Source organism: Daphnia magna, linkage group LG4 (genome assembly GCF_020631705.1).
Source record: "Daphnia magna isolate NIES linkage group LG4, ASM2063170v1.1, whole genome shotgun sequence".
Lineage (NCBI taxonomy): Eukaryota > Metazoa > Arthropoda > Branchiopoda > Diplostraca > Daphniidae > Daphnia > Daphnia magna.
Window position 1 is genome coordinate 3,854,739 of NC_059185.1, and position 12,704 is coordinate 3,867,442.

At 41.5% G+C, this 12,704-nt stretch overlaps 2 protein-coding genes across 7 annotated transcripts; one reads left to right on the plus strand and one right to left on the minus strand.

The window, feature by feature from the left end:
• Positions 1–5,470: 5,470 nt before the first annotated feature.
• Positions 5,471–6,495, plus strand: LOC116921344 (cuticle protein 18.6). Its single transcript, XM_032927609.2, has 3 exons — positions 5,471–5,604; positions 5,768–5,950; positions 6,026–6,495. The coding sequence occupies exons 1-3, from the start codon at positions 5,596–5,598 to the stop codon at positions 6,380–6,382; spliced, it is 549 nt and encodes a 182-aa protein (XP_032783500.2). The 5' UTR covers positions 5,471–5,595; the 3' UTR covers positions 6,383–6,495.
• Positions 6,496–6,628: 133 nt separating this feature from the next.
• Positions 6,629–12,527, minus strand: LOC116921339 (protein strawberry notch). Of its 6 annotated transcripts, none has more exons than XR_006645898.1 (14): positions 12,319–12,527; positions 11,591–11,745; positions 10,878–11,529; positions 10,672–10,811; positions 9,562–10,608; positions 8,900–9,493; positions 8,489–8,841; positions 8,293–8,427; positions 8,106–8,216; positions 7,776–8,031; positions 7,594–7,695; positions 7,493–7,533; positions 7,060–7,213; positions 6,629–6,994 (listed from the first exon to the last, which is right to left on the minus strand). XR_006645898.1 is itself a non-coding variant. In XM_032927604.2 (12 exons), exons 2-12 carry the CDS (start codon positions 11,727–11,729, stop codon positions 7,496–7,498), a joined length of 3,567 nt encoding a protein of 1,188 aa, XP_032783495.2. In that variant the 5' UTR covers positions 11,730–11,745; positions 12,319–12,527; the 3' UTR covers positions 7,254–7,495. The 6 variants fall into 6 exon arrangements, 2 of the variants coding, with proteins under 2 accessions (XP_032783495.2, XP_032783494.2); XR_006645897.1 differs by having other exon boundaries at positions 7,428–7,533; XR_004393189.2 differs by having other exon boundaries at positions 7,493–7,695.
• Positions 12,528–12,704: the final 177 nt, after the last annotated feature.

Consider the following 12,704-nt stretch of genomic DNA (forward strand, 5'->3'; position numbering starts at 1 on the left):
CAATCCTGACGTGGAACCACAACCTGAAACGTCATCCACAACTTCCCCAGAGGCCGACGGTTTCATTGAACAACTGATAAGAAGTCTGTTATCGATGATGAACGATCCTGATTTGCAAAATCTTGAAGATCAACACTTATTAAATATCATGTTGATCAACATTGTTAATGCAACCTATTCCAGACATAGGCCTACACATCGGATGGAAACCGAAACGGAAGCCATAAGACAAAACACGAGCAACAATGTTCAAAAAATCCGCAAATCCTTGGGTAAAAGTTTTCTTCCATCTTTTGGTGAGAACTTCAGTGATGGAGGAGAAGAGATGGAGAACGAAAACAAGTCAACAGTGAATATTGCCAAAATGGTGAATGGATTAGCGACGTCTTCCCACGATGACTATGTGAACAAGGCCGACACCTACAATTTGGACGTAGAAAAGCATTCTAGCGGCACCGAATCAGTTGAGGTCGACGATTCACTCAACGAAATCAACAAGTTTATGTTGGATCTCAACAGAGCGGTGTCCGGAACAGGTTACGCAAACACTGACGATTTATTTAACGAAACCAAAAGCCTAACGTTGGCAATCGAAAGACAGGTGAACAACGGAGTTCAATCAATTCATGATTCTCCTCTGTCTAAAACACTAAAGATTGTCATCGATAAAAGAGTGATTGGAGTTGCTACTCCAGACATCAACGATTCGCTCAACAAAACCGCAATTTTTAAAGTCAACATCAAAAAGGAAGTCAGTGGACAGGGATATTCCGACTCTATCTATTCGTCTGGTGGAGCCGAACTGTTTGAAATATCCATCGAAAAAACAGTAATTGGAATTCCATTTTTGAACACTACAAACCAAGCTATTGACGAGTCACATGTCTTCGAACTCGACATCACCAAGGTAATGGAAGAGATTGCAGCGTCCGATGTTCTCGATGAATTAGACAACGTGAATGCAAATTTTAACATCAACGTTGAAAGTCAGCTCAATGGGTTGGGGCATTCTAATTCTATTGATTCATCTAGTGACGACGATATCTCCGATATAGACATCCAAAAAACAACGAAGGGAATTGGATTTGCTAACACTAAAACCCAAGCTATTGACGAGGCACATGTCTTTGAACTCGACATCACCAAGGTAATGGAAGAGATTGCAGCGTCCGATGTTCTCGATGAATTAGACAACGTGAATGCAAATTTTAACATCAACATTGAAAGTCAGCTCAATGGGTTGGGGCATTCTAATTCTATTGATTCATCTAGTGACGACGATATCTCCGATATAGACATCCAAAAAACAACGAAGGGAATTGGATTTGCTAACACTAAAACCCAAGGTATTGACGAGGCACATGTCTTCGAACTCGACATCACCAAGGTAATGGAAGAGATTGCAGCGTCCGATGTTCTCGATGAATTAGACAACGTGAATGCAAATTTTAACATCAACATTGAAAGTCAGCTCAATGGGTTGGGGCATTCTAATTCTATTGATTCATCTAGTGACGACGATATCTCCGATATAGACATCCAAAAAACAACGAAGGGAATTGGATTTGCTAACACTAAAACCCAAGCTATTGACGAGGCACAAGTCTTTGAACTCGACATCAGCAAAGAGATGAAAGCAATTGCATCTTTAGATCCTACAGATCACTCTGACAACGTGAACGCCGCTGTAAAAGTTAACATCGAAAAGCAGCTCAATGGTCTTGGACATTCCGATTCGATGAATTCATCTAGTGGAAACCAAATCTCGTATGTAGACATGGAAAAAACAGTGAACGGAATTGGGCTATCCCACGATAACAAAAGTGATAACGACGACGCCCACATCTTCAAACTCGATGTCGACAAGGATATGAGGGGGATAGCAAGTTCAGGTGTTTTTTTGTATCCTCATAATAGTACTACCGAGTTAGATGTGGGGAAAACGGCTATTGGCATAGCCTTTTCCAACAACCAGAATGCAGGTGACGTAAGGAACAAAAAGCTAGAGTTAAACCTTCAAAAGCAAGTGGTGGGGATAGCGTCTGCAAATCGCGAACAGCCCAACAATTTTGACAAAGAGATTACGGGAATTAGTTCTTCCTACACCAATAACGAGAACAGCAACGACGCCAACGCCCTTAAACTCGACATCGGGAAGGTAATGGAGGGGGTCGCAGCTTCCAATGTTTTCAATGACTCTCATTACCATATGGAGAGAAAAAATGTTGGCGTAGCCTCTTCCAGCACCCGTACCTCAAGTAATGGAAAGACCGTAGAACCGAAGTTATACATTCAGAAGCAAGCGGTGGGTATTGCGGCTGCAAATACGAAACAATTTTCTAGCCACCCAGGCAAAAATCAACATTAACTTGCTTCTATTGATCTAACATACGTGCTTGTACTTCAAGTCTCAAATACAATGATAAAAAAAAAAAATTTAAAACTTGTTTTGTAATTCCTTAAAATAACTTAGACACTGTAGGCATAGCATAGCTTCATATGATTGAAACAAACAAAACAAAAATACTGACGCTTGATTAAATGATTTACGCATAGATTCGATTCTCCGGTTTATTTACCGTTACTCAAAGTTGCGGGTTGCCATGATGGATTATCAGACAACTAATCATGCACTCAGAAGGAAAACGTAGAAATAATAATGCTAGTGTCAATGTCGAACCAATTGATTCGATTGACAAAGACAAACATTCAGACGTTGACCATAGATTCAATTTGAAATCGGTCTCATCGCAAACCAGCCAAAAACCAAAAAAACATTCTTCTGTACATTTCGTAAGACCGCAGCCAAAGAAACGAAGGTAAGTAAGAGTTTTATATAGTGATAAGCACATCGGAATTTAAATTGCGAAATGAAGATAGTAATGTTATCCATCATCTTACACTGCAACGCAAATAAAAAGCAAAAATGTGCTGTAATCCACAAAATTACATTTCCCCAAATATTGCGTTTAAATGCTCTATGACAGCTGATTGACCGACGAGATGAATTTCCCGATAGGGATTCTATCAAAACTCGCATTTCCCAACCCCCTGATACAGGAACCCCTACCCTTCTACAACGACCGGTGGATCGACCGACACTTTTTCTGAGACTTTACCCCAGAGATGGCGCTGATGGCGTGGCGATTTCAGGGGTGTCCGCACTTATCTTTCGTTCGTTTTTTTTTTTAGATGTTGTGCCGCTGAGATTGGTCTCCATTTGTAGAGGAAATAACGCAGCAGCTCCCGGTCGAGTCCCCGTTTTTATCGGCTGAACGACGAAGGAGTGTGGAGCAGTTTAGTCAGCCAACTCGAGTAGATTTCAGGGTCTCGTACGTATCCTTTATACGTTTTCTTATTTTAGATGCTGCGTCGCAAAACTTAACGTCGTGTTGTAGAGGAGATAACGCGGAGATTAACGAAGGGGTCCTGTCAATTATCGGCTCAAAAATAAAGGAATGCGGAGCAATCTAAGAGCGACTCGACATTTCTGGAGATTTTTTTTCAGAGAGATGGCGCGTCGGTCATGAAGATAGGGAAAAATCAGGCCAAGAAGTTATTTTTCAAGGCGAGGCTTTGTGCGTCGCTCGGCAACGGACAGGTTTTTTCACAGGCCGTGTGAGCTCCATTGTTTCGATCATGGTCGTCTACTAGGGGCCCTCACTCCGTTCAGGAAGTTCCCGATAGGGTACGGTCTGGTCGCCAATTCGCCATAATATCTCGGAAACCGTTTGCTCTTCCGGCAAAACAGACTCCGTATACATGTCCTATGAGGCGTGCGCTGATCATCAACGCCTTCATCCCGCCTTCCCACTTTTGTCAAAATCGGCCAAAAACGACATCTCTTGAAATTCTCCAAAAATCAGATGGCATAATCGAAATTGAACGCTGATTTCAATTTAGTCATTGGTTTTCTCTTTAGACTAGCCGTTTAAAAAATTAACGAAAACAGTTCTGTTAGCGCACCAACTTCATTTATGGTTTTTAATATTTAAATGAAAAACTATCAGATCAATAAAAAAATAAACCTGATTTCCGTGATTTTCATTCAATTCTGAATCTAAATCATGTATTTGAAGCCAAATTTGAAATTTGGCCAAAAATGAAAAAGTGGGAAGGGTATAGCCTTTCCACTTTTGTCAAAATCGGCCAAAAATGAAATCTCTTAAAATTCTCCAAAAATCAGACGGCATAATCGAAATTGAACTCTGATTTCGATTTAGTCATTGGTTTTCTCTTTAGACTAGCCGTTTAAAAAATTAACGAAAACAGTTCTGTTAGCGCACCAACTTCATTTATGGTTTTTAACATGTAAATGAAAAACTATAAGACCAATAGAAAAATAAACCTGATTTCCGTGATTTTCATTCAATTCTGAATCTAAATCATGTATTTTAAGCCAAATTTCAAATTTGTTTGTTCGTTTTTGGCCGATTTTGACAAAAGTGGGAAGGTGGGATGAAGGCGTTGATGATCAGCGCGCGCCTCATAGGACATGTATACGGAGTCTGTTTTGCCGGAAGAGCAAACGGTTTCCGAGATATTATGGCGAATGGGCGACCAGGCCGTACCCTATCGGGAACTTCCTGAACGGAGTGAGGGCCCCTAGTCTAAATCATGTATTTTAAGCCCCTAGTAGACGACCATGATCGAAACAATGGAGCTCACACGGCCTATGAAAAAACCTGTCCATTGCCGGGCGACGCACAAAGCTTCGCCTTGAAAAATAACTTCGCGGCCTGATTTTTCCCTATCTTCATGACCGACGCGCCATCTCTCTGAAAAAAAATCTCCAGAAATGTCGAGTCGCTCTTAGATTGCTCCGCATTCCTTTATTGTTGAGCCGATAATTGACAGGACCCCTTCGTTAATCTCCGCGTTATCTCCTCTACAACACGACGTCAAGTTTTGCGACGCAGCATCTAAAATAAGAAAACGTATTAAGGATACGTACGAGACCCTGAAATTGACTCGAGTTGGCTGACTAAACTGCTCCACACTCCTTCGTCGTTCAGCCGATAAAAACGGGGACTCGACCGGGAGCTGCTGCGTTATTTCCTCTACAAATAGAGACCAATCTCAGCGGCACAGCATCTAAAAAAAAAAAACGAACGAAAGATTAGTGCGGACACCCCTGAAATCGCCGCACCATCAGCGCCATCTCTGGGGTAAAGTCTCAGAAAAAGTGTCGGTCGATCCACCGGTCGTTGTAGAATGGTAGGGGTGCCTGTATCAGGGGGTTGGGAAATGCGAGTTTTGATAGAATCCCTATCGGGAAATTATGCTTTCCCTTTCTTTTGCATCCGGTCGACTTGGAAGTGGGGAAGACTTTTTCACTAGGCGCTTTGGTAGTTATCTCACAACGAATCGTGCGTTGGTACGTGATCCAGGGTATCGGAAATGGGCGAACGCTCTCTTTCTGCTCACGTCCACCAACTTTTATGTCGCAAAATGAAACGTGCCCTCGTTGCCCTAGGGTGTGATACGCAATCGCTTACGACCTTGTGCTCGAGTTTTTGGTATAAAAGATAGCCCAACTTCGTTGTCATTTATCAGTTTCATTGCAGAACGAACCAGCATACACCTTCAATCAACATGAACAAGGTATGTGATCAACAGCATTCTCTGCATTTTTTGGGAAAGCAGTATCTAATTAATACCACTAGAATTCGCCATTGAGTATTAACTTGTTTACTTTGGCCAAGTTTTAAACACTCAAAGAAAAGCGTAATTTATTACTTTTTTTCCTCTTCTACTCATCATCCAGTTCGTTGTTTTGGCTACATTGTTTGCTTCGGCTATGGCTACCGCTGACCCATCCTATTCTATTGCGGCTTATCCAGCCCCAGCTTATCCAGCTCCAGCTCCAGCTTATCCAGCTCCGGCTTATCCCGCAACAATGCCGGCCTACGAACAGCCAGCTTACAGCAAACCTGCTGAAGAAGATTACGTATGACAAGCTTTTTTGATTTCAAATTAAACTTTTGTAAAATAACACTTACTGTTTGCCGAACGACTATTACAGTCACCAATGCCATTTGACTTCGCCTACGAAGTTAAGGACGATGCTACTTACCAAGACTTTTCACACAAAGAGGCAAGCAACGGTAAAGTCGTCACAGGATCTTACCGTGTCGCTCTCCCCGACAGTCGCACCCAAATCGTCACCTACAAGGCTGATGAAAACGGATACGTCGCTGACGTGAAATACGAAGGAGAGGCGAAATACGACGAATACAAACCCGCCGCTTACCCAGCAGAGTCCGCCTACCCCAGGCCAGCTTACCCAGCGGAGTCAGCTTATCCTATGCCCACCTACTCTGAGCCGTCTAACCCCAAGCCCGCATACTCTGAACCCTCTTACCCTAAGCCTGCCTATTAGAATCATTACGCCCCAAGACCACGCAAAAGTCCATTTCCTTTTATCAAATGGATAATGTAATATAATGAAATATCTCGAAAACAAATAAATATAGCTGTCGATTTAGAAAAGAACTTTTTGTGCGATTCCAATCGATCTTCCCGGTATCTTTTTTTTCCACTCTTGCTATGAAATTACTTTTAAAATCAACCTACAGCTCAAAACAACAGTGACAGGAAAGGAAAACGATTTCTGTTTACGGTACGTATTAACCGTGTGATGGCTTTGGGATTCCTGCAGCGATACCGACAGATTTCGTATTTCGTCAGCAATGAACGAAAATTTCAAAGTATTCCTAAAAAATGTTACTCGGTGATTATGTGCGCCATTTTCGATATGGTCGTCACTTTACGTTTTGTCGTCTTTCACAGAAAATAATCACCTTATGATCTTTGAATCACGAGAAATGATTAAAATAAATTAGTATGTCGTCCTTACTTTCCCATATTAGCAATTCTGAATTCTTCGTCCGCATATCAAGGCTGTCTCGTGATTTTTATCGTTTAAGCCACAACGAATCAAGTCACGAAGGCTGCAATAGATTTCATCGAAGCAATCTTGCACGAAGTTCACCTTGCATAGTTATAAAAATATTTTACGCTTTCAGTCGAAATTAATTTCAGAATCAAAACGATTACCATCCACTAGAATTCCGAACAGGTTGACAAGGTGATCCACGCTATTAGCGTCACGATGCTTGGTAATACTGAGAGGTCGTTCTCATTGGACATGTGAAGCGAGAACTACGCTATTGATTCCGTCCTTCGCGTAGCCAATGACCAAGGTAAATACCTAGATCGTGTTAGTATTTCACAAGTGGAGACAAAACAAATTATTCGTGACGGGCGAATTAGATCCCTTTATGACAATAACTTAAACAAAAGACAATCCTTTTTTCTTAATTCTTAGTCATAAATAAAACATATTAGCTCAACATAATTTAAAGAAAATTACAGATATGGTTCTGCATCAACAAGGGAAACAAAAGAAAAATTTGTGTTAATACCGTTTCGTGATTAAATGAAAACATTCCAACAAAAATCCCTTGGCAAAAATCCTTTAACATCGTACCTTCTACTTCTTGGTCTGAGTCATGATTACTGCGATAGTATCTGTAAAATATTTGAAAATTTTGGCCTGGAGTTCGATAGGGATACCAAGAATCCGATTACGGAATTTGGAAATATTGGCGTAGTCTTTATCCAGTGTCAAAGCTCGTGGGTTCCTTTCACTAGGACATATCAGTCCAACACCAATTAGGGCAACTTTTAAGTCTAATATGTCAATAATAAATAAACGAACTAATTATAGTGCGAATAAGTCACATAAGCGACAGTAGGAAATGAAAAATTACCTTTGAAAAAATTGCCAGGGTAATCAGCAGGAGGTGGAACTAGGGGTTCTTCAAAACCAATTATAGTGTTCATTACAGCATCGAGCGCTGCCCGTCCGTCTCTTGTATCAATTTCATGTCTGAAGCGACCAGACGTTTCAAAAACAGAGCCACGTGCAACTGCGCCAAGGTTAATGAGACGATTGGCGATGACTGAGGCAAAAAGCCTCTCACCGGCCAAATCCGAGACTAAGAAAATATATTCAGGGGCTGTAACCTAAACAGAAATCCAATAACATATTTTAAATCCCCAAATAAGACAAATCATGCAGGCTGCTTAACGTGATTTACTTGATTACTGCGCTGAGTCCGACCCAGCTGTTGCAACGTTCGGTCACTATTTAAAGACAATTCAAGTGGAATGTGAAGCCGAGAACGCTGATTTTTTACTCGTCGATCAACCTGAATAAACACAAGTTTTAATTATTTTATATCTTAATCACAAAACGTAAGAAGAAAAACAAAAAAGAATTTGTACATGAAGTGAGATTCCATTGCTGACCGTCTCAGAAATAATGGCAATGTTCTTGTTGCCATTCATAAAACGTTCTTTCTCGTACAAGTTGATCTTTTCTAACGGCACGCCAGTCTCCGAACGAGATCCGTACTGTACCTGAAAGTGAGTGGAAGGATAAGAGCACTTTAAATAGTTTCTCTTTTGCATTAGCAGATACCAAGCCATCATCTTTTTGAACGACACGGCCTTTTCGTTCAGTAATTTCGGCCACGTTTTCAGGGCCTCCTAATTCGTCGACAAGTTCATCAAGGGCATTCCGTGGAAGCATAGCTCCAAGCTTCTCTATTTCTTCTAGTAGTTGCTCCTTGATCCAAGACGTCTTCTCATGCAAACTCATAGGATCTTTATCGTTCACTTCGTCCGAATTTTCCAGCTCTTCGTCTGTTTCGTCATTCTTTTCACTCATTTCCGAATCTGAAATTGGGTCGGCTGGATTGGCTTTCTTCTTTGTTTCACTCCTGTCGGTCCGCCGGCTCCCACGTTTCCGTTTTGTTCCACAACTTCCTAAATCTTTAACATTTCCATTCATTAGCGCCACAAACTGCTTATTTAAAAAAGTGTTATTTACCAAGGCCTTCTTTCTGGCATGTTAGGCTTACATCCAACACATCTATTAAAGTGGCATTTCTAATTGAAACGCCTTTTGAACGGCTTGGAGCTGGGAAATGTTTCTGGATTAAAGACAGCAAGATCCTTTTCGTGGGTGAAACAAACTCCGATAATTCACCTTCGCTATCAATCTGCTCAAGTGCGCGTGCTTCGGTCGTTGAATGGAGGCCAATCACGACGCATTTACCGCATTTGACAGCCTCACTGGCTATCTTAACCGCATACGATACTTTAGCCGAGATGCACAGGTACTTGAAAAACCTCTGATGCGCCAACCAAAATTGCATCCACATTGTTTTGCGTTCTCTTTGCTGGGCATTGACGAGATTTGCCGCATCTGAGAAACACTTTCGCAACTCAGTCCACAACTTAACGGAGTTGCCATACACCTTGACCAGCTTGGGCGACAGAACCACTTCTTTGATTTTAAGGCTGACGCCCTTGTAAGAAAGTTGGCGAGCAATGTACATTCCACATTGCTTCATTTTTTGCGCCATAACTTCAACATCGCTCGTTTTACTTTTCTCGACGGCTCCAACGAAACAGCTTAACTCTGTGGTGGAGCATAAAGTTTTGTTATGATTTATTGGATTTTAAAACAGATTAAAAAGGAAGGATTACCTCCGAAAGACGTGCCTTGGCCCCAAAGTCCGAGACGGACCATATACGCCATTTTGCGGGGTTCTGAAACTCCCGTCGAAGAAATGTAGACTACTCTAGCGTTTGGCAACTTTTTCTGTAACACAGAAACGGCCAAATCTGTTTTACTTATCTGGCTGATAGCTAGATTTTTCACTTCGTTATGACATTCATCAAAGATGATGACGCCATCAAAGTCTTCGTGAAACCACTTTAACAGCTGCTCAAGACGGGTCTGGCTAGTTCCAGCGGATCTGGAGACCCCAGTCAAATTCGAGTAGGCACAGAATAATACACCCATTTCTGGGGTTTCTGACGAACAAATGTCTCCGGTAGATACGTTTTGGTACTTCAATTTGTTCAAGGCATGGACGGTAATCTCGCGGGCTCCAATGTCTTGTAAATCGCGTTCGGCATCGTATTTAAGATCGATGGACGACGAGATCCAAATGGCTTTCTTGCGTCCTTGCTGATAATTCTCGAAAATAATGCCAGCAGCAATTCGACCTTTACCGACACCAGCGCCGTCTCCGACAAGGTATCCAGCACGGGAGCCATCCGGTAACTTCCGTTCGTGCCTCTGGCACGCGTGGATTATTGCTTCCAACTGCATGGCTGAAATGGCCCCACTGTCTATACATTTCTTAGGAAGGGATAGTTTGTACCAGATGTCGGGTGGGTTAACACTGGCCAATGAAGTGGTTTCAACGATCAGATTAGGATGCCGGGCTCCTTCAATTTTAACGGTTACGTAATCTACATAATTTTCTACTTCCTTGTCTGTTTCATTTTCTTCATCTTCACTTTCATCTAACGAAATACAGATGATTTCTTTCTTTGTTGCAACTTGAACGTCCGGTACAGTTGAAGAAGTTTCCGTTCCAGAGCTTTCGTTCGGTAAACAATCTTCTGCATGACAAGTAACGTTGGCGGGCATCATGCTTTCCGACGTGAGAACATCTATGTTAGGGGCTTCTCCTGTGTCATTTGCCCTAGGAGTTTCGGTAGCTCCACCGTGAAGACTGCAACCTGGAATCAGTTTGACAAATTAAGCAAAATGGCCAAAATATATCGTATTTAGCTCAACATTACTATTTCCAGGTACTTCAGGGTCTTCAGGCTTGTTTTGTATAATACCAATATTTTCGGTATGCAACATTTTGCCATCAGAATGCCTCTCTTGCGGCTCACAGGCATTGTCATTTTGGATCACAAACTCAAGTGACTTCGGCCTATGATAGTAAACCAAGAAAACGTTAGGTACAGAGATGAGTTAGAAGTAATTCTAGATTAATCACTTGACGAGATCAACAATTCCCAGTTGGAAAAGGTGCCAGCTTGAATCTTTTCCATCGGGACATTTTAGCTTAACCACTTTAATTGAATCCATCACGTCTTCCAAAACTTCCATTACGAAGACACTGGATGAGTTATCAAAAAACCTGATAAACTTTTCTTTTGGATCTGCTTCCCAAACGCTTCTTGTATTGCGAGGGACGACGTCTGCTAATTTTACTCTATAAGCGAAAAATGGGCGGCAACTAAACGCTACATCCATAACCTTGCACGCGTTTTGAGATCGACTGATCCGAATTTTATCTCCATAGTCAACAAAATGGAGTCCAATGTCGCTTTCTGTAACATCGGTGATTCGACACCGGTAATACCATTCGTCGTAGGGCCATTTGGCGAGACAGCCCATTCCTGATAATAGCACTGAAATTGATTCGCAATTAGCTGCCGATATTTGAATTTCTTCCATCATAGCCTGTAGAGATTCCATCGAACACGAGTGTTGAACATATATTTCGTCCGGAGATATCACATGTGAAACTAGAACTTCGTTTGTGTTCAAACGCGATGTCTTTGGATCCGTATCCGGTAAACTGCGTCTAGGCCGAGGTTTGTCCAATTTCTCTCGATGTGGTCGGATTTTCGGTGGTGTACGGCCTGTTAATAATTTAGATATAGAATAAATACGAGCTGGTAAGACAAGTATGGATAAAAAGACCTTTAACACTGGGGCCAATTTGGCGAGATGGTGAGCCGAAATAGTGGCGGTATTCTCTAGTTCCAGGTGAAATTACAAGCAGCTGCATCAGAGGTGGGCGACGATGCGATGAAGTACGTACGTCTCTAAAACGCCTCATGATATTTATTTAAGGCCTACAGAAAAATAATTAATAGATAAATAATATGTAACAAGGAATTGGAAACTAGTTTCACTCAAGCTCAGATATTGTGTAACAATGGGTGTGAAATAAAACAAATTCAGCTAACATAGGAAAGAATGAAAAGTGAATAAAGTCATAAGTTCAATTAAGAGAGTGGGGGATTGCAGTTTGCCAAACTTAACTTTTAAATGTAAAGACAATTTCACTTAGTAATGTCCAAGGAAATGGCCGCCATCTTGAAACGTTTTACTTGGTAACATTGCTCTATTGTGTTGTTAAAACTCCTTGCCATTTGTAAACTTCTTTTTTCTTTTGGGTAAATAACCAAAATTGTGTACTCTACCCACTTTTTTACGCACGTCATTTCCTACTTGCTCTAGTACCCTGATGTCAACACTAACTTTTTGGGTGGTATTACATGACAATGGTGTTTCAAGTTATTTGGCTAGTCCATATCGTACAATATTAATACAAAACATGAAAAAAAAATTTATTGCAACGCGCCATGAGTTCGACAGTGAGCAACACGTCCGCAGATCACGTGCTACCAGTGAAATTGAATTACCTCTTGACTGGCTAACGTTCAAAATCCGAGTGGCTGAAGAAATCTTACACAATCAAAATTCACTTCCTTCCTAATATTGTCACCCGTTCAATCATGTTCACCTACGACAGTGGCAATAAAACATGTGCGTTTTGCACGAGAGATAAATATACGTTTTAACGACTCGAGGACTAATCGGGGACGACTAATCGATAGATGGGGGTAAGCTGCAGCAGCCGACCAACTTGTGCCCCCTCCCGTGGTGTGGTGGTGAACTACGTCAACAATTGAAGAGCATTATAATATTAGTTGTTGAATGGAGTCAACAGATGCATGCAACTTTAGTCATAAATGCGTTGAATAAGTCAATCCACCCCGATTCCTTCATGGAGTTACAGCGGAATGCA

What these genes read in the sequence shown, in the direction of transcription:
- LOC116921344 (XM_032927609.2), top strand. An exon ending in AACCTGCTGAAGAAGATTAC is followed by an intron (nt 5,951 to 6,025) that starts GTATGACAAGCT and finishes CGACTATTACAG; the next exon opens with TCACCAATGCCATTTGACTT.
- LOC116921339 (XM_032927603.2), bottom strand. Translation starts at nt 11,729, where the DNA reads ATGAGGCGTTTTAGAGACGTACGTACTTCATCGCATCGTCGCCCACCT. An exon ending in AATTGGCCCCAGTGTTAAAG is followed by an intron (nt 11,530 to 11,590) that starts GTCTTTTTATCC and finishes AATTATTAACAG; the next exon opens with GCCGTACACCACCGAAAATC. An exon ending in TTCAAAAAGATGATGGCTTG is followed by an intron (nt 8,428 to 8,488) that starts GTATCTGCTAAT and finishes ACTCACTTTCAG; the next exon opens with GTACAGTACGGATCTCGTTC.